Here is a 21,073-nt window from a genome sequence, read left to right as displayed (position 1 = left end):
GAGGTTTGTTCATTTTTATGTAAGTACGTAACTCAATGATAATTTTTTTGACTTGTCAAATTATTAACGAACTAAAATAATTATATGTTTTGGTATAAATAATCATTATGTGATATTTTACAATGAAATTTGTTGATTATGATTGTTTAAATAATTTAAACAGTATATTTCAATATGATAGTTTATGACAAATGTGTTTTTTTATCGATAACGATGATCTCTAATTAAATCAGCTAAATTCATTCTTCGTACATGGTTAAATCAGCTTTGCTATGTATATAATATTTGTTGTTTTAAAAACTTAAAAAGACAAGTTAATGATCGAGAGTTACGATTGTTTTAAAGGGTGAATCTTTTTCATTATAAGGTATTTTTGTTATAAAATATGTAGTATTATATTCGAATTACTTTTGTAATTAAATGTTAATAGACATTGATATACATCAAATATAGATAGATATAAAAAATAAAAAAAAACATAAATTTCATATATTATAAAAGTAAAATATATAGATAAATTGTTAACATATTTTATTATTATATATATATATATATTTAAAAATATATAGCTCACGGAAGATTCATGCATGGAATTATTATATTTGAATTCCACTCATACAAACTTAAAATTTAAAATATAAATTTTGTAATTAAGTAGTATGTTAATCTACTATTCCGAATAACATACTCATAGACGATGTATTAATTATTATATAATAAATATATTTTATTTAAATTTATAATAAAAACTCTCATTTATGAAGACAAGCTATTAAATTAACTATTGATTTAAAAATTACATTAGTTTTAGTACTTTGAATGTGAAATTATTAACACTAAATCAACTAATTGTTAATAATGACAACGTGTTATAAAAAATTAAAATTAAAATACCTTTTAAATAAAATAAATAATTTAATACAACAAATGGTCCTAAAGTTACAAATATATAATATAGTATATAATATAATAATTAAAATATGAAAAAATCGTAATTTTTTATTGCAACCTTTTTATGGTAGCTTACACAGTACAGATTTCAAATGGGTCTGCCACGTTTACTTTTCCCCCCAATTTTATTTTTCCATCCTTCAGCGAACGAACTCACGCGTCTAGAAACTCTCTGGTTCCCAACATATATAAAATATATTTTACATTAAAATTATTTTTTTAACTAAAACACCCAAAAAAAAAAAAAAAAAAAAATAAAAACCAAACCAGCCCCATTTAATTTGGGTTTTAACTGGGAGATAGAGAGAAGAACAATGTTCTTAGGGTTTCAAGCTTGACCCGCCAAATCCTCTCAAAAAACCCCTCATCTGCATTTCCTCTGCATGAATCGGATCTTCACAGGGACATCCGTCCGGAATTCCTGCGGTATTCTGTTTCCTCTCCGACGACAATGGCGTCGAAGGTATCGCCATCTGCCTCGGCGAATAGATCGGACCCAACCAAGGAATCTTCCGTGCGGAATTTCGCTTCATCTGTCTTTTTCTCTATAGATATTTCTCGACATGTGCCTGTCTAAATTGCGTGATCAATGAATTATTTATCGCCGATTCATAATTTGTTCATCGTGAATGACTTTTTCTTTGGTTTTGTTTTTTTGGCTTATTTGTTGACTAATCGTTTTCTCAGAACTCGCGGTAGCTTGGATATGTTTCGAGATATCCTTTTTTTTTTTTTTTAATGCGTGTCTCTACTTACGCAGGGTTAATGTGCTTATATAGATGAGGGAAGATACCTGCATTGCATGCTTTGCTACTGCTTTAGGTTTTGGGGTCATCACCAACCATTTATGCGTTGAATTGTATGAGTGTCAGTGAAATTCTGGACAATTTGGCGTATGGTTTAAGTAAACAACTTTTGATTAAATGTACCTAAAAAAATAAAGGTTTTGTTGGAGCTAGGCCTCGAGGAAAAGAAAGGATGAGCATGTTTTTGATTCATTTGAATATTAGATTGATATGATCAATGTATAGCTGGGTTGGCATAATTTCTAGGTTTACCAAATGATGGCCTTTAGTGGAAGTAAATGAATGTAGAGAGATAAGAAAATAAAATAATTGCGAGTGGGTGGAGAACATTTGCATATTTAATTTTATCTTTTTAGAAATCTATAGAATTTATATTTTCCCGCATGTTGTGTCAGAAACAATAGATTGGTTGCTAATCTGTGTGATGCAGGATTAGAACATAAAACAAATTTCATATTTCATGTCTGAGTTTTGTTTTGAATTTTGATGGTGAATTAGATAATTGGTTTGTAAGTCTTGTCATCACTTGTGTTGGGAATCACTGTTTCCTCCAGTGACGACTCTCTTAACTACTCTATTTTTGTATCAGTTCAATTCATGGTGGCTTTGTTTCAAATTCACTTATTGTGTACCTATTCTGCAGTCTATATGATTATACAGGGTTTATGGTTATTTGACTCTGATTACCTAATTTGAACAGATGACACAACATCAAGAAAGAACTCCAACTAATAAGGAGATTTTGTTGGTCATTGATTCTCTAAAGAAGGAAGTTGGAGCGGATCGTGGTGTTTATATAAAGGTGTACTTAAGGAGATCTTAGTAGTTGTTAATTTTAACTATATGCCTTTATATCCCGTTTTTTGCATTATTATATGTGCATATATATGTGTTTATTTTTATTCAGAAAAGAATGGAACAAAACTGGAAAATGCTGGTTGGCACCACCAACAATCTTTACGGATTAGCAATGGAGAGAAGAGGCATTCCGAATGGAGGTTTGGACAACTATGTGGATCTGTTGGCTAAAAGACAAAATGATTCACTTGGTTTTAGAAGTGGCGTTGATGCTGGTAACGGGGATAAAGATAGCCATAGTTCCCAAGAAGATAGCCATGCTTGTTTGGCAATCCAAGGCTCTAGTATTCCAGTCAAGAATGCTGTTCGCCCCATCAAACTTCCAGAAGTGAAAAGATTACCACCTTATACTACTTGGATTTTTTTGGATAGGTGTGTAAAGACTTCCGTTTGTTTCTAACTCAGTTGAGATTGATTTAGCCATTTTTACATATAAATGCACAAAAAAGTTCAGTTAGTGACAGAAAGAGAAACATGTGCAAGTGTGGTTCATATAGCAACAATGAGCCTAAGTGAAGTTTTGGAATTTCCAATCCTGCATTTAGTTATGGACCGTGATACCTTCTTCCTGGAATAAAAGAGAAGAGAAATTCTGAATGATTCTCAATATCTGAAGGATGAATATTTACCCATCACATAATAACCCACGTAATAGTAGTGATTCTAAAATACAGTTACATCATGAAGATGCTAAAATCTATCCATGCATCATTTCCACTTCTCATGATCTTCTTTATTCCCTTTTGAACTCTTTCCCTTTTCTCTTGACCTTCAAGTTCCTTGTGCCTACAGAAAGGAATCTTTGAACCAGCAAATATAATAATGAGTCAGTATTAGCAGTTATAAATAACTGATGGTGCTAAAACTTTTTTGAAATAGTTATGCAATGAAGAATTTTCTTCAGATAGTTAATCACTTTTTAGGGATATGTAATACTTCCCTATAACAAAAACTTTTGGGTGGCATGTTGAAGCTATCTTGATTCTTTGATTAATTTTTGCCACGTCCTTAAATATTTCATAGTAATTAATACTGGAGAACCTTTGCATTTTTGCCTCAAATAATTCCATTTTCCTCACTTGGCATATGCATGGTCACAAATGTGGTTTGCTTTTTGCATCATAACTATTCACAATATTTCAGGGATTTGGAATATTCTTATTGCTGACACAAAGTATGCGTTTTCTCTTAGAATTGGAAGATAATTCTCACAGATGGATTTTTACCGATATCATATTTATATTGTTTGTTTTGCTTGTCAATTCATTGAATTCAAAATAAATCTTGTGCAGAAATCAAAGAATGACAGAGGATCAATCAGTGGTTGGCCGAAGGAGAATTTATTATGATCAAAATGGTGGTGAAGCACTTATTTGCAGTGATAGTGAGGAGGAAATAATTGAGGATGAAGAGGAAAAACGAGAATTTGCAGATTCTGAAGATTCTATTCTTCGGTTGGTATAATCAAATTACATAAAACTTTTTGTGTTCTTTTGTTTGTTTGTTTTATATTCTTTTTGAATATATTTGAAGTATGAAGGGCTGTTTTTATCATATAATTGGTGGTGCACAGGTCCTTGCTGAAATTTCCCTTGTTTCTGAAATGCATAGAACACAAGTGTTTATAGCTTCTGTAATATAGACTATCTGAGCTGCAAAAACATGCGTATATGAGGATCAGATTTTTCACCTTGTTGAAGGTCTAGTGGTGCTAATATGAAGACTATAAGTCATCTGTCAATGTGGAGTGAAAAGAACATGATGTCGGATAGGTAGAAGAAGTTGTAATCCTTGGCTTGATTGATGAGTGAAAGTTGGCAAGATAAAAGAATACATTTATAGAATTACTATATAGGATTAATTCTTGACCCTTGATATTTTGTGCCTCCATTGAGGAAGATTTATTCTCAGTTGCAACCTAAGAGCCACTTTGGATATAATTTTTGTTTCAATTCTAGAACACAAGGTTCTATATAGGATTAATTCTTGACCCTTGATATTTTGTGCCTCCATTGAGGAAGATTTATTCTCAGTTGCAACCTAAGAGCCACTTTGGATATAATTTTTGTTTCAATTCTAGAACACAAGGTTCATATTAACGCATATAAGACATTTGATCTAACAATATGATGGAGAGTGGATGTGCAAAATAGACTTTCACTCATAGTTTCCTATTGTTTGATTTAAAATTTTATTTAATTTAGAAAAGTTATCCTTCTTTTACTGACATATAAATAGAGAAGTGAATTGAAAAAAGTTGAATTGTATTTGTTGCTTCAACTCATTTAGCCACTAGCAAGAATGTGGTGGTGGTGGTGGAGGTCTACAGGGAGGAGGATGGTAGGAGTAGGTGGAACCTTATCTTGGCAAGGAACCTCAATGACTGGGAGATAGATGAGTTTATGACACTTCTCCAGTTATTGTCTAATGTACATTTATGTGACACCATGGATAGGGCAATGTGGAAGTTGAAAAAAGATGCCAAATTTACTGTCAAGTCGTTCTATGAGCATTTGGTTTAAAGAGGTGGACATGGTGTGAGATTTCTGGCTATGCAGAGTTGGAAGGCGAAGGCTCCCCTGAGAATTGCCTTTTTTGCCTGGGAAGCTAGTAGGGAAAGCATTTTGATAATAGACAAGTTGATGAGAAGGGGCCTCACTACGGTTAATGGATGTTATTTGTGTGAAGAAGCGGCTGAACCATGCAATCATCTCCATCTTTGGTGTCTGGTAACATATAGTTTGTGACATATGGTTTATGGGTTAATGGGCATCAATTGGGTAGTTGTGGAAACGGTTAAGGATGAGCTTTGGGCGTGAAATGGGATTTGTAAAAAGTCAAAAGCTGTAAAACTTATTCCTTTAACTATTTTTTAGGTGGTTTAGAAAGAGAGGAATTACAGAGCATTTGATGGGTGTGAGAGGGACTTGGGAAGAATTAGAGATAGGTGGATACATACTTTTGGGTCTTTGATTCTGAAGCATGATTTACTTGGGTGGAATGATTCTGGGAATGTTTTTGATGTTTTAACTGAATTGTAAATTTGGTAAAAGGGCAACAATTCCTTGGTGCCTATACTTAACACATTATTTTTTATCTAAAAAAAAATATTTCTTGCTTCAACTCATGAATTAGAAGATATGTTTTTTAGTTATATTAATTCGAAGGAAATATAATAAAGAAGACAATGAGTAAAAGAAATGAAAGAATAGACAATGACTAAAAGAAATGAAAGAATAATAAAGTATACAATCAAAATAGTTGATGCATATATAAACTAATGGAATATAGAAAAATCTTTATTTCTCTCAATCTCACAAACAAGATCCAAGAATAAGATCAGTTAAATTTTCTGCTTGGGTTTACCAAATTTACTTGTGATTGAAGTATCATTTATCTGGTAATCATCTGATATATATCTTTATTCAACTACTGCTGCATAACTTTGCTTACCAATTTCCAGCATGACCATTAAAGAAGTCGGCCTATCTGACCCTGTGTTAGAATCATTAGCACAATGTTTTTCTAGAAGCTCGAGTGAAGTTAAGGTACGCGCTTGCAACTTCAAAATTTCCTTGTTTTTTCTGAGCTGTATAAATTTTTGTTTATACTTGATATTTCTTCCATCTAGTATCTAATGTAACCTGGTCATAGTGTAAAGCTTTGGTCCAGCTGTTTCCCATTTGCTTTGTGCTGGCTTTACAGAGATATGAAACACCGTCAAACATCTTATACAGGCCAGATATGAATCTCTTGTTGAGGAAGAGAAGGGCTCAAAGAATGGGGATAATGAAGCACAAGCTATGAATTCCTTTCTTGAGAAGGATCTTGAAGTAGCTCTGGATTCCTTTGACAATCTTTTTTGTCGTCGATGTCTCGTAGGCAGCTTTCTTCTTATACATTCAATATGTAAAATACTTATGGTTTCTTCTTGCAAGGTGTCTGGTGCCTCCTTTGTCAATCAAGTCTGGTGATTTTGTCTGTGTTGGCAGGTCTTTGATTGCAGGCTACATGGACGTTCTCAGGATCTTGTCTTTCCTGTAAGTTAATCATTTAAGATTCTTGTCTTTCTTCTAAGTTAATCATTTAAGAGTGATTTTTAAATCGTCCTACTTTGCCTCCTAATCTGGAAATGTAATTGGCATTCTTTATTGTTAGGCTGAGAAGCAACTGTCATGGAGCCATCCAAATGATGAAAATGCACCATGTGGTCCTCGTTGCTATCAAATTGTATGTTTTTGGTACTCTGGCATTGTGATGGACATAGTCTGTTCATCATATTGAATAACTGACTAGCAAAACACTTACAAGTGTCTTCAAACGGATTCATTTCAGGTTTTAAAGTCAGAAACTGCTATAATGAACTCTCCTGGACATGGTGATAGCGAAGAAAAACCTGTTCCTTCATCTGATGGTACTGTGCCTCAGATATTGTGTAGAAAGAAATCTTCTGTTTCATCTGCTAGGAGGAGGCTGAAATCTTACCAAAGTGAAAGTGCTTCATCAAATGTAAAAAACACGTCAGAAAGTAGTGATTCAGACGCTGGGCCTCATCAAGAGACAGTTTCTACTGAACACCTACCATCCCCCAAGGCTAAGCTTGGTGGAAAATGTGTGAATCGAAAGAGAAATAGCAAGAGAGTTGCTGAACGTGTTCTAGCTTGCATGCAGAAAAAGCAGAAGAAGATTGTGACATCTGATTCTGATTCCATTGCCAGTGGAGGTCTTTCTCCAAACGATATGAAACCTAGATCTAATTCTCGCAGAGAAAGTGAGGATGCTACTTCTTCTTCTCATAAGCATATGAAGCCAGGAAGCAATGGAAAGTCTAGGAGGAAAGAGTGGTTGGTTCAGGACAATCACAATTCGATGCAGGATGAGGTTCATCACAGTCCTTCAAATGAAATGGTTACTGACCCACCAGCAACTAGCAGCAATGATACTTTTAAAAAAGAAGAGTTTGTGGATGAGAACATATGCAAACAAGAATCAACTGATGATAAAACTTGGAAGCCTATTGAAAAGGGCCTCTTTGAGAAGGGTATTGAGATTTTTGGTAGAAACAGGTCAGTGAATAAAAATATAACTGAATTTTTTTTTGAAATAAAAACATATAAGATTAAAGGTATCAAGGGGATGCAACCCGTATATCCAAATATTTACATCTCATTCAAAGTATCAGTTAAGTCCCCAAAATCCTCCCAAGAATAAAAGGGTGACTCCTAATCGGAAAACCTAGGTTCTGGAAACAACCAAAAGCCAGGACAATACCCTTGAAAGCTCTATTGTTCCATTCTTTCCATATAACCTAATAAGTAGCCAGTGGGATAAGACCAAGTTGTCTATTATAATGCTTAGCATTGGGATTACCTCCCCAAGCCCATAGCTCCTCTTTGATTGATCTATCCACAACCCGACTTACTCCCAACAAATCGTAAGCCAAACTCCATAATTTTTAATACTTTGGGCCCTAGAGTAAGAGATTATTATTTTTTATCTGGAGTAAACCAGAGTAAGAGATTATTGGCTATCTCTATAGCTCCTTTGCACAAATAGCAGTCGTTCACTATCACCTTTCCTTTTCTGATGAGATTGTAGAGTTAAGAAATAACTATTAGCCTCCTCCCAAGCAAAGAAACTACACTAGGGGATACCTTGATCTTCAAAATTAAATTCCATGAGAAATCTTCCCCATTCCTACCATTCCCTCTCAAGAAGGCATAATGAGACGTAACTCAGAACAGACCCCCTTACTGATCTTCCAAGTAGGCACGTCCAAGGCTTCTGGGGGATCTACATGTGTCGATAATAATTGTATCAAGCTCACTTGTTAATCTCCCAGTCATTGAGGTTCATTGTCAAGTCCACCACCCAAACTCACACTCCCCGAGGGATTAGAGAATGAATCTGCCACCTGGACCTCGTGGTTGCAGGCCAAAGCAAACATAGTGTGAACAGGCTGATCCAAGGATACCCCCTCAGTCAATCATACAACCAGGGATAAATGAGCCTAAGTCCTAGGTTCTCTCTTACTACAAAAGACTTCCCTCACTGACTAATGGGTTTTTAAAGTTAATGTCTCAATATTTCATTGGCTTCTTAAAGATTTAATGCATTTTACAGGTGGAAATTTATTTTGCTCAGAATTTATGCATTTTTCTGAAGCAAAGGGTTTTATATTGATAATTTAGAAATTTGGTCACTTATTTTTTAGAAAAACTATAAGGTGCACTAGTGCAAAATTGATTCAAGCTGTGCTCCCTCTCTCTTCCCAGATCGTTCTATTGAATGAGCTTCCATTTTTAAATGTTCTGGTGCTCCTTTGATCTGTTTAATCAATTTCCATCTAACATCTGTTATCATTCTATTGAATAGGCTTGCATTTCTGAATGTCTCGTGCTCTTTTGGGCTGTTTAATCAATTTTCATCCAACATTTGTTCTTTATTTGTTGTATAGCTGTTTAATTGCCAGAAATCTTTTGAATGGTCTGAAATCATGTTGGGAGGTATTCCAATACATGAATTACTCCGAGAAGAAACTAGCCTACCAAGCAGGTAATGCTGCAAATCTTGAAGGCTATTCGAAGTTCGAATTCAATGGAATTATGGTTAGTTTTTTCCCTGCTCTTCTGTGTACTTATATGAGATCAAGTCATCTTTTTGCTCTTCCAATGATTTTCTGTTTTTTTGGTTGTTGAAATGAACTAGGGAAATGAAGTGAGAAGAAGATCAAGGTTTTTACGTAGGAGGGGTAGAGTTCGCCGCTTGAAGTACACTTGGAAGTCTGCTGCTTATCATTCAATCAGGAAAAGAATTACTGAGAAAAAAGATCAGCCATGCCGTCAGTACAATCCTTGTAGTTGCCAAACTGCTTGTGGAAAGCAGTGTACATGTCTTCTAAATGGAACCTGCTGCGAGAAGTACTGTGGGTGAGTGTTTATATTTCTTTGTTTTTGACGAAACCTGTAATTTTGTTTCATGTATTCCTTTTTATACTATTACGTTATTTATTGGATTAGCTACCAGATTGGTATCCCTCAAAAAATGAGAAGAAAATATACTAATAAAGAATTTAGGGAACTTTCATCTTTTAGGATTCTAGTATCAAAGCTAGATCTTATTTTTCCTCCTATTTCTTCTTCTAGACTATCTCCTAATATTTCTGCACTTCTCAAGCTATGCATAGATGTTAGTCATGCCACGCTTTGAGCTTAAGTCGGCAAAGTTCTTTCTTGGCAAATCCTTAGTAAATATGTCTTTTGTTTTTTAATTGGCTCAAATGTGCACCACATTGATTATCCCTTGTTCTACCTCCTCCTTTATGAAATGTTGATCTATCTTGACATGTTTACTTTAAACATGTGAACCGGATTTTTTTGCTATAATAATTGTAGATAGATTGTCACACAACACCTTTATAAGAATAGAATTCTCAATCTATAACTCCTTTAGCACACTTGAGATCCTATATTCCTTCACAGATTCCTCATGCTACAACCCTGAATTCTACCTCAATGTTGCTTTGAGCTACAACCAGCTGTTTCTTGTTTAACCATGTTACTAAATTTCCGCACACATATGAGCAATATCTAGAAGTTGATCTCTTGTCGGTGACAGACCCTGCCCAGTTAGCATCAGTGAGCAGTTCTACATCTCTTGTGGCTTTCCAAAGAACAACCCTTTCCCTGGTGTCATGTTCAAGTATTGTAGGATTTCATTCATAGCCTCTAAATGTTCTTCTGTTGGGTTATTATGAATTGACTTACAACACCTACTGCAAATCCAATATCTTGGCTTAGCATGTGAGAAATTCAGAGATCTGAATGTTTGTTGGATTCCTGAGCCTGATTTTCTTTTGGCTCTCTTCCATGTTCTCTTTTGCAAACGCTATACAAAGAGTGAGATTTGGTCTCGCTCCCAGGATTCTTCCTTGGACGTCATCTAGTTCCTTGTGAAGCTGAGGAGAAATTTATCTTCTTCTTGATGATTCTCTGATACTAGACTATCCTCAGGGCATCGCCACTGATACTCTTCACGCACATTAAGTTGCTGCTAGTTCCTTATTAAAGCGTTGAAGTTCTAGGTCACTGAAAAATCACCTTGACGAAGGTCGTGAAGTATGCTTTCTATGGCAAAGATTTCTGAAGTTTTGGAGTATGTTTTAGAGTGGCGTCCCAAATCTCTTAGCCGTCTTGAATAGGAGAAAGTTCTCTCCTATTTCGTTTGTCTTTGAGTTGACAAGTCAAGACATTATCATACAGTCTTCGGCTTTCCAAGTTTGGTATTTTCTGTCATTTATGGTTGGTGGTTAGTGGCTCTTGTAAAGTGGTCACTTTTCCCTTTCCCCTGCACGATCATCAATTGCGATCAAGGTAGGCAGTTTTGGCTATTTAACTTGTGTCCAGTGATGGACATCATTGGCCTGTCTGTCCCGCTGTTTCCTACTGAAACTGTTTCTGTTGAATTCACTGACTTTGGGATTTGAAGGTGGTGAGTTGTGCCATACTTTGGCATTCTGGGTATTTTAGGTTAGATGGAACAGAAAACCGTGCTCTGATAGTATGAAGGAAGCTATAATATTTTTTTTTTTTTTTTATGTTTTCCTTCTACACTATTATATTATTTATAGGGTTAGATACCAGATAGTTATCATTTTTTTTTCAAAAAAGAAGGTACCAGATAATTTTCTCCCAAAAATTGAAAAGAAAATATACTTATTGAGAATTTAAGTGGTCACTTTTCCCTTTCCCCTGCACGAACATCAATTGCGATCAAGGTAGGCAGTTTTGGCCATTTAACTTGTGTCCAGTGATGGACATCATTGGCCTGTCTGTCCCACTGTTTCCTACTGAAACTGTTCCTGTTGAATTCACTGACTTTGGGATTTGAAGGTGGTCAGTTGTGCCATACTTTGGCATTCTGGGTATTTTAGGTTAGATGGAACAGAAAACCGTGCTCTGATAGTATGAAGGAAGCTATAATTTTTTTTTTTTTCATGTTTTTCCTCTACACTATTATATTATTTATAGGGTTAGATACCAGATAGGTATCATTTTTCTTTTTAAAGAAAGGTACCAGATAAGTATCTCCCAAAAATTGAAAAGAAAATACACTTATTGAGAATTTAAGAAACTTTCCTCTTTTTAAGATTCTAGTGTCAAATCTATATCCTATTTCTCCTCCTATTTATTTTCTTAGATTATCTCCTAAAATTTCTGTACTTTCTTTTTTGAAGGGAAAGTAGAATGTAGTCTAGGCTGTTGTAAGGTTTTGATTCCCCCTTTTCTGCTGTCACCTGATAGCTTAAATCACTTACTCTTGAGAATATAGGTTTTACTTATAAAAAGACACAGGGTTTTCCCTTCTAGAACGTTTTGTGCAAGGTTTCTGAATGATATTGATGTTGCACTAGTTTTGCAGCTAATATTCAATTATTGATGCAGATGCCCAAAAAGTTGCAAGAATCGGTTTAGAGGTTGTCACTGTGCTAAAAGTCAATGTCGAAGTCGTCAATGTCCTTGCTTTGCTGCAGACAGGGAATGCGATCCAGATGTTTGTAGGAATTGTTGGGTCAGGTGAGCTTCTGATTAGTGATTTTTGTTGCTGGATTGCAGCTTTATTTGTATTCTGTTGGGGCAAGTAATACAAGTGATAGAAAGGAATACAAACCAAAGTTAAACTGGACTGTTGGCAATGAGTTCATTGTATTAGGTCTTGTAACGATTTTACTTTTTGGTTGCATCCACCTTTTGGGCTCTCAAATGATTGCTTCATGTCTTAAGCTTTTGAACTGTTTTCTGTCTACGTTTTTCTTTTTTCTTTCTTGTCTTCCTTTTAATAAGAACTTGAGAGATACCATACCCGTCTTCTTTGTATACCCTCTAAATAAATTTGTTTTATTATAGTTAACTAAGTAATTTTTAAAGCACTAGCAGGTTATGAGTAGATATCCCTTGTGCAGTTGCATTTTCTAGCCAAAGTTTATCTTTTGTTGCATTATTGGCACTTGAATGCATTGAGATATTAAGAGTTTTAACATCTTACTGAGTAGTTTGTAAATTGTGAACTGGTATAATATATATATATATATATATATATGGTACTTGACTTTTTCCCCCTTTTATTAGCTGGTTTTACAATTTGTAATCTTGCTCTCTGTATTCTCTTCTATACAAATGTGTTTCGTTCTGATTATTTTTGTATATATGCCGTTTGAGTGTTTTGAATTGGCTTTGCAGCTGTGGCGATGGCACTCTTGGTGTACCTAGCCAAAGAGGTGATAATTATGAATGCAGGAATATGAAGCTTCTACTCAAGCAACAACAAAGGGTATATTTTCTGTTTTCATATATAGTTTACTGTGTCTTTAATCATGTTTAAATAATTTGCAAGAGTGCCATGAATATTACAAATGATATTTTTTATTCCGAGGAACTGGAGTTGTGCTAGGTATAGTAACTAAATAGACTAATTCTTTGGTCAGTGTCAGCTTTATGTTCAATGCTTGAGAAACTGCGTTCAATGAGTTTTACTTTAAAATATTTTTTTTGGCTCTTTGGACCTTAAAGTAACTGAACAATCAAAGGGATCTATGCATATGCATGTGGTTCTAAGAGAAATGGATATTCTGATTTTTCTTTCACTGTTTCTAGGTTGTTTGGTTTATTTTAAGGTGATTCCTAATATGAATTTTATGTTGATTTAAATTAGAGAGAAAAATAGATGAGTAACTTTTTTCATATTGATGGTTCCATTAAAGGCTATGTTTGGAACAAGTGAACAATAATTTCTTTTATTTGTGGAAAAATAAGGATAATTTGTTTACAAACGAGTTTTTATGTTTGAAGTAAGTCATTTTGAAATTTTGTGCGATAATCCAGAATCGTCGCACATTGTAGAGAAGACAAAAGATGTTTGAAGGTTTTTTTCACTCCAAACTATCAAGATCATTTCAAACTTTCTTTAGAGTTAGTGGGGTTGGAAAGCCATTTGCTCAACTCCGTGACATTTGTTTCAAAATTTGATATCTATAGTCAAGGGTAATGCTATATTAAAAAATATTGAGGTACGAATATTTCCACATCTTGTGGAATTTTGTTCTGTAGAGCTGTCAGCTTGCAATTTCTTTTGTTCGTTTGTTAGAAGTACCGAAAGATATCATTCTGATTTTTCATGTTTTTGCCTGCTCACTTTTGTTCATGTGTCTCCCCCATTCCTTCACTTTTTCTATGGCAGTGTTAGGAAGAAATGAACAGTGAATTTCATTTCATTTATGAATGAATTTTTCTGGTAAGGATTTGGAACAGATTTTGAATAATGAATTTATTTTACGAATAATTTAATGTTTGATAATCGTAAAATTTTGTAGAATTTAATTGAACTACATTTTTTGAGAAAAGGCTATGGAAGACATTTTAAACTTCTTTCTCCAAAATTCCAAGACTATTGAAACTCCATAAAATTGGATAAAATTGGATAAAATTTGGAAATCATTTGTTTAATTCTAAGTTGAATGCATTTCAAATGAATTCCATTGATTAACTATTACTTAACTTAATGGTTGGTATGTCCTTTCCTCAATAAGAAGTTATGGATTTGAGTCAGATTGTGCTCTTGGGTATGGACTTATTTGGAGATTATATATGTGGTATTATGATTGATGTCTGTATATTACCTGATTGATGAATGTATGCATTATCTATTTAATTTTTTTTTCATAATTTGTAATGATTCTAAAAATTGTATAGAATTGCCAATGAACTCCACCTTTTTTTTTCATTTGTTCCAATCAAAGTCTACGTATCATGATGCTTCCTCGTCTTATATTGACTTCTTTGGAAGATGACAATTTGAGAACTGAATTTTTTGAAATATTTGTTACTGATGTGAGCTTGTTTCCCATATATATGCCAGGTTTTACTTGGAAGATCTGATGTTTCTGGCTGGGGAGCTTTTTTGAAGGTAATAAATGAATTGATATAACAAATAGGGTGACACATCCATGAACTTTTTTTATTGCTTAGTTTCCTCTGCTCATGCATAACTATTAGCTGGTCAACAGAATAGTGTTGGCAAGCATGAATACCTTGGTGAGTACACGGGAGAGCTAATTTCACATCGGGAAGCTGACAAGCGAGGGAAGATTTATGACCGTGAAAATTCATCATTTCTTTTCAATCTAAATGATCAGGCATGCCAATTTTGCCGTTCTTGTTTGTTGTAAAAATTTAGACTGCTGTTCTGTTTACTTCCTGCTAAATGGACCTTGGTTCTATTCTATGCAGTTTGTGCTTGATGCTTATCGGAAGGGGGACAAATTGAAGTTTGCCAATCATTCTCCAGATCCTAATTGCTATGCAAAGGTATTTTGATTGGATTTGCTATCTGCTTCCAAACTAACTGCATCTTGCCAGCTTCTGACATTTGGTGGCAGGTCATTATGGTTGCAGGGGATCACCGGGTGGGCATCTTTGCCAAAGAGCGGATTATGGCAGGAGAGGAACTATTCTATGACTATCGTTATGAGCCAGACCGGGCTCCTGCTTGGGCTAGGAAACCTGAGGCGTCTGGGTCCAAAAAAGAGGACGGTGCTCCTTCAAGTGGCCGTGCTAAGAAGCTAGCCTAGTATGAGCATTTATTAAAAATACTAAATTCTTTTGTTTTCTCGTTTTCTTGGCATTCTTTTACATTAGAGGTAGAGGCATCATCATATAGACATCAGGTGAAGGGTTATTCTCTTACCATTTAGTTGTTGGAGAGGTGATTGTCATCTCCATTGGTAACGTAGGTCATTTTGGGTTCAATTCATATTATCCCTGAGCTAACCACACAGTAAAGTTGGAAAATGGAAAAACTCAAGCGTAGCCCGAATACCATTCGACACATGAAACAAGTAAAAGAAAGTTGAGGGGTGGAAGTGAACTTCAATTTTTTTTTTTTTTTTTCCTTCTCCTTTGGCCTTTTCTATGGAGGTTGGCATGGGGACTTGTGCCATTGTATCTGCAGCAAAAGAACATTCTGCTCAAGCTTAAAAACGGAGCAAGAATGTTTTGGTGCTTTCATTATTAATGCAGATATGTTGATTTATACTTTTAGATCTCAGGAAGGAAATCGATATTAATGTTTTTCGATAGTGATTTTTTTCCCTTTCATAAGCTGTTTGGTTCCTTTGATCAAGTGGCATATTAAGGTAGTGGAATGATACCTCCCCAAAATATTACAACATGTTATGTGCTTGATTCTCAGTAGTAATTTTTTTTTTTTTTAAATTTTTTATTGTAATTATTCAAGATCCTGCAGTAATTTATGATTATTTAAGAAGGTAACCAAAATAATCAAGCTACCGAGCCCAAGTTGGTGGGAACTACAGAGTAATAATACTAATTCCTCTTCAACATTATGTGCTTGGCGTGGGATATATTTGGGAATTAATCCAAAGCGTAGGCGTTCCTTTCAGGTATATACTTAAACCTTCCAGCTTGGCTTAAAACCAGATGGATGGATTCACGTGAGACTCCCGAGTATTTTCCTACCCACTCTGCACGACATCATTTGAAATTCCTACCTACTGGCCAAATTTATGTCTCTAAATAAAACATATATATTAATTAAAAATAATAATTAAATAAAATAAGTAAATATTTTGATTAGCTTTTCTTCTCTTTTCTTTTTTTGTTTCTTAAAGTAAAAAAAAAAATTCACAGATAGTTACAATTTTTACTACTAAAGGCACCGCGGTAGGCAAATCTGATACAAGAGAACTCGGCAAATTTCAAAAGCTTTATATATACGGATTTATATACCGATTTAGCCAAGGCAAAATATTTGACATTGGCAAGGCCGGTCGAATAATTATAATAATTCTCTTTAATTTTTTTATTTTAATTTTTATGAAGAATAAGAGTGGAAACCACCTTTGCAAGACTTTAAAGACGGGCATTATATAAGGATTCAGAGATTTCTATGCGTTGGTTAACAATAATTATAATGGTTTGGTAAACTACCCGACGAGTCAATGTTATGCCGCAATTGAACGACGTCGTGTAGCAGCTTCCCAACTCGGCATGCAAAATTAAAGACGAACTTGAGAAAAAAGTGTTCCCTCAAAAAAAAAAAAGAGAAAAACTAAAGGTGATTAAAGCCCGCGTTTAGTGTCCGAAAAAAAAAAGATTAATTCTTTCCTTTGCTTTTTTACATGCCGTACCGAGTACCGGCACTGTCTTAGCTTCTCTCTCTCTCTCTCTCTCTCTGTGTGCCCACCTCTGGCTTCTCGAGCTCTGCATTAGCGGTGCTGAGCAAGCCATGTACGCGTGTTTCGCGGATCATCGTAGCTTATGCAGAGCCCGTGGAACATTTCTGTTCCTGTTTTTGTTACTTTCCTCTTTCTTCTTCGGCACTGGCACTTCTTGCTCGAACGGCAACTGCCAGGTTCTTCTTCTTCTCCTCCGTTTCTCTATCACTATTCTTGATCTGTGTAATTTCGTCGTAATTTTGTAAATTTGAACAGAATGTCAAATAATTCACAGGTATTGGATTCCTGCTCATTGGTCACAGACTGTGGGGCAGGACTTTACTGTGGAAACTGCCCTGCTTTAGGCAAGACTCAACCCGTCTGCACCAGAGGCCAAGCTACTATACCCACTTCAATTGTGAGCTTTCTTCATCTTCTTCTTTGTGCTTCTGTTTCCGGGCTTGTTCGATTTTTGTAGGATCGATGGTGTTGGTTTTAGCTGTTTTCTGCTCGAATTTCGGTAGTTGTTTTCCCTTTTCAGTCTTCTGCTTGTGTGATGATGGCAATGTATTTTTTTTTTTTTTGCAATTATGGTTTATAGATCGGCGGGCTGCCTTTCAACAAGTATACATGGTTGGTGACACATAATTCGTTCAGCATCGTGGATGCACCATCTTTGCCGAATGTTCAAAGACTAACGTTTTATAATCAGGAAGATACTGTTAGCAATCAGTTGGGGGTATGTGTTTCCCCTCTTAGTTAAGTTCCGACGTTGTGTTTGGTACCTGAAAATCTAGAGGAAACCGTAAGGAAATTTGCATTTCCTGCTTTTTGTTTTTAGTTTTTCTGTTCTGGGTTATATGAAATATGAAGCTGCCAGTGATGTTTACATGAAGAATACTAAAATTTGGTACTGTGTTCTTGAGCAATCAACCAACTTCTTTTTAATGGACGTTGTGCAGAATGGGGTGAGGGCTTTGATGTTGGACGTGTACGATTTTAACAATGACATCTGGCTCTGTCATTCCTTTCGGGGGCAATGCTTCAACTTCACTGCCTTTGTAAATTCACTCTTCATTATATTAATTTATCATTGTGTCCTCTCTCTCTCTCTCTCTCTCTCTCTCTGTCTATATATGTGTATTCCCACATATAAGTGTGTATTGTTTTTCCCGTGAATGTAATGTGTTGGTTTGCTAACAGCAACCTGCAATTAACACGTTAAGGGAAGTGGAGGCATTCTTGAGGGCGAACCCTACAGAGATTGTTACCATTATACTTGAGGACTACGTGCATACGCCAAAAGGTTTGTCAAATTTGTTCATAAGTGCTGGTCTGGACAAGTACTGGTTTCCTGTGTCGAAAATGCCCAAAAAGGGTGAAGATTGGCCCACTGTAACCGAGATGGTTCAAGAGAATCACCGTCTTGTCGTTTTTACTTCCGTTGCCTCAAAGGAAGCCGAGGAAGGAATTGCATATCAGTGGAAGTACATGGTAGAAAATGACCGTAAGTGCTAAGCAATGTATTTGTGTTTGCATATTGCAAATGCATTGTTTTGTCCTCTTAACAACCTTGTTAATGTGTTTGGTTTCAGCTGGGGATCCTGGAGTGAGACAAGGGTTGTGTCCCAACAGAAAAGAATCAAGACCTCTTACTTCCAGAAGTGCTTCTCTTTTCCTGATGAATTACTTCCCGACATATCCAGTTGAAGATGAAGCTTGCAAAGAGCACTCTACAGCGCTTTCTGAGATGCTTGGTACCTGTTATAAAGCAGCTGGGAATGTTATGCCTAATTTTTTGGCAGTCAACTTTTACATGGTATCAAACTTAGGTTTTACTGTGAGAGTAACTGCATTGAGATATCGAGTGAAGCATCCTAACTTGTTGGAATATAATGCAGAGAAGTGACGGAGGTGGTGTTTTTGATGCTTTGGATAGAATGAATGGTCAAGCATTGTGCGGCTGTAGTACTATTGCTGCCTGCCAGGTTTGTTGAAGTTATTTACTTTTGACGCTGGACCTTTTGTTGCATATAGTCCTTAATAGACAATTTAAAGTATAGTCCAGATCCATATTTTTATTGGTTTGTCAGTAAAATTTACTTTATGTCTTGGAAGAATGTGGACCTTTGTTTCATTTTTAATTTTCATAGCTGATAGTTTGGATAATGCATAAATATGTCCGTAGAAGTCTTGCTGAAAACTGTGTTTTTCAAAGTACTTTATTAACTGGATTTTGCAGGTTGGAGCACCATTTGGTTCTTGCAAGAATGTCACTGTGCCCGATAGAAGTCCCATGACTAATGCTGCTGGAAGCTTTTCTGGATCTGTCCAGTTCTCTAAATCTGCTTCAGCTCTCCATTCTCTGAATCTCTTCACCTCCTGCTTGTTACTTTTTCTACCGATAATGTTTTTATTGCCACTACAATGGCAATTATTTGGATAGAAGATTAGTACCTCAAGGAGGGGCTTATAATTTGTTAGTGTGTAAAATTTTCGTGTCGGAACTAGTATAACAAATCCCTGTCTTATCGAGTGGAAGATTAAGGAATTGTAGTCAGATAAGAGCCGTAGAGTGGAATTCTCGAGATTCTTGCATTGAGGCAAGGAAAGTGTTAGATAGGAAGATTGGCCAGGAGAGACCTGAAATGTACCACAGCAGGTCAGCTATTCAATATGCTTATTTAATGAATTTCTGATATAAAAAGTTGAATAACCATAAATTCTTATGTTTGCTCTTTTCAGAATTCACTAATCCTCCAGTTCTCCCATTCCATAATATACCACGAAAGGGTTTTTCTTATTCCATAGAAGGGAAAACATTGGTTGGCAGACTGTTTAGACTTTAGAACCAGAACCAGTCTGCTACAGTTTGACAGCCTTGTTCCTTCCCATAATAAATTAGAAGGTGCAGGAAGATTTAACTTTAGAGATCATGATAATAGGATAACAATGAAGGTGGTGGCTAGAATCTCGGGACGAGGCCCTTTTAAAGGGTGTAACATTTCATGGAATTCACTATTAGATCTTTTGATTTGAAGAACCGGATTTGGAAATAGACGGAGACATACATTTGGCTTTACAGATTAGTCAATGTCATGTTACACCGACTAAATTAAAGTTCGTTTCAAGAGTAAACCGGCATTCATTAGGTTTATTCTCATTTGAGAGAAAGGTCTTAGAACTGATTAGCTATTCTTACTGTAAACAACGGCTTCCATAAGATCTTGTTGCCTCTCGTACACTTTGAATTAGACAAATTATTTGTTCCTACCGCATGTCATATAAACTAAACTATGCTGAGAAAGTAAGGGGAACCTCAAGAATTTTCTTTCTCTTTTTTCCTCTACATTTTTCTCATAAGATTTTTACTCTGGCTTCTTTGATTCTTTTTTTTTTTTTTTTCTCTGGGGGTTCAAGCATCTATTTTCTCTTCCTAGATTCTCCTATCTTAATTTATTAATTTTTAAACAAAAAACTACTAGTTATAATGATCTTTTCTTGATGGGTCGAGGCCTTCTTCACTAACTTTTTCTTTCTATTGTTTCATTGCTGAAGAGAATCAATCCGATAGGTCATACCAGATGGATGTTAGAGTAGTTAACCTGCATTTTAAAACAAAATAATCCTCGAGTGTTTTTCAGATTCATTCTACTTGGCTGGGAAAGTTAATCTTCATCTACCAGACCTGTATTACCCTCAGATAATATCATCAGACACCATAATGAACCTTCAGCTAGAATCAAATACTACAATAGCTATTTGATAATGACAGGGGACAAAAGTTAGAGATATGTTCATGTGTGATATAGAGATGTAAAATATGTTATTACATAGATTTCTATTGACATTTCTTTAGTTTCTTTTGTTTTCTATGTCTTGCTAGGTTCCCATTGCAGCATAATGCCGAGTACGGCACCTCAGGATGGATATTCAGTTTTCCCTGTCATACTTATTATCTTCAACATTCTGAACCATTTTTAGAATATACTGAAACTGCTGTGAAGAGATTCCTATCAGGGATTGTATATTAAGAAAATGGAAACCCGTGTCTCATATGAATTGCTTTCTCTTTTCTTTTTTCTTCTTACTTGAAAAGACACTGCCACAATTGAAGGTAAAAAAAATTATAAAAGTTCTAAGAAGCCTAAATTACAATATTTTTTTTTGATTTGATAATTAATAAGAAAATTTGTAACTCCAATTATATATATATATATATATATAT

The 21,073-nt window shown here is 35.2% G+C and overlaps 2 protein-coding genes across 7 annotated transcripts; both read left to right on the top strand.

Annotated features, from left to right (window-relative positions):
* The first annotated feature begins 1,228 nt into the window (after positions 1-1,228).
* CLF (SET domain-containing protein) lies at positions 1,229-15,709 on the top strand. 3 transcript variants are annotated; one of them, XM_088217072.1, is made up of 17 exons: positions 1,229-1,414; positions 2,458-2,559; positions 2,665-2,987; positions 3,908-4,069; positions 6,079-6,163; positions 6,353-6,493; positions 6,608-6,655; positions 6,774-6,845; positions 6,951-7,681; positions 9,073-9,223; positions 9,324-9,544; positions 12,059-12,190; positions 12,854-12,944; positions 14,529-14,576; positions 14,677-14,805; positions 14,900-14,977; positions 15,049-15,709. In XM_088217072.1, exons 1-17 carry the CDS (start codon positions 1,403-1,405, stop codon positions 15,238-15,240), a joined length of 2,718 nt encoding a protein of 905 aa, XP_088073198.1. In that variant the 5' UTR covers positions 1,229-1,402; the 3' UTR covers positions 15,241-15,709. The 3 variants fall into 3 exon arrangements, with proteins under 3 accessions (XP_088073198.1, XP_088073197.1, XP_088073196.1); XM_088217071.1 differs by having other exon boundaries at positions 1,229-1,465; positions 15,065-15,709; XM_088217070.1 differs by having other exon boundaries at positions 1,229-1,465.
* A 1,066-nt stretch (positions 15,710-16,775) lies between these two features.
* LOC110814457 (PLC-like phosphodiesterases superfamily protein) lies at positions 16,776-20,921 on the top strand. 4 transcript variants are annotated; one of them, XM_088217073.1, is made up of 9 exons: positions 16,776-17,042; positions 17,141-17,263; positions 17,447-17,584; positions 17,808-17,906; positions 18,049-18,352; positions 18,441-18,664; positions 18,747-18,833; positions 19,088-19,507; positions 20,732-20,921. In XM_088217073.1, the coding sequence occupies exons 1-8, from the start codon at positions 16,917-16,919 to the stop codon at positions 19,289-19,291; spliced, it is 1,305 nt and encodes a 434-aa protein (XP_088073199.1). In that variant the 5' UTR covers positions 16,776-16,916; the 3' UTR covers positions 19,292-19,507; positions 20,732-20,921. The 4 variants fall into 4 exon arrangements, with proteins under 4 accessions (XP_088073199.1, XP_088073201.1, XP_088073202.1 ...); XM_088217075.1 differs by having other exon boundaries at positions 20,705-20,921; XM_088217076.1 differs by lacking the exon at positions 20,732-20,921 and adding an exon at positions 19,591-20,194.
* The last annotated feature ends 152 nt before the right edge of the window (positions 20,922-21,073 follow it).

The sequence above is a fragment of the Carica papaya genome, chromosome 4 (assembly GCF_054855325.1).
Source record: "Carica papaya isolate Zhongbai chromosome 4, ASM5485532v1, whole genome shotgun sequence".
In the NCBI taxonomy this organism is placed as follows: Eukaryota; Viridiplantae; Streptophyta; class Magnoliopsida; order Brassicales; family Caricaceae; genus Carica; species Carica papaya.
This window is presented reverse-complemented; position numbering and strand designations above follow the sequence as displayed.

Excerpts from the sequence above, each read along its gene's own strand:
- CLF (XM_088217070.1), top strand. The coding sequence starts at position 1,403 with ATGGCGTCGAAGGTATCGCCATCTGCCTCGGCGAATAGATCGGACCCA. Across the intron at positions 4,070-6,078 it reads TCTGAAGATTCTATTCTTCG|CATGACCATTAAAGAAGTCG; the intron begins GTTGGTATAATC and ends ACCAATTTCCAG. Across the intron at positions 6,846-6,950 it reads GTCCTCGTTGCTATCAAATT|GTTTTAAAGTCAGAAACTGC; the intron begins GTATGTTTTTGG and ends GATTCATTTCAG.
- LOC110814457 (XM_088217073.1), top strand. The coding sequence starts at position 16,917 with ATGTACGCGTGTTTCGCGGATCATCGTAGCTTATGCAGAGCCCGTGGA. Across the intron at positions 17,043-17,140 it reads GCTCGAACGGCAACTGCCAG|GTATTGGATTCCTGCTCATT; the intron begins GTTCTTCTTCTT and ends AATAATTCACAG. Across the intron at positions 18,353-18,440 it reads GTACATGGTAGAAAATGACC|CTGGGGATCCTGGAGTGAGA; the intron begins GTAAGTGCTAAG and ends GTTTGGTTTCAG.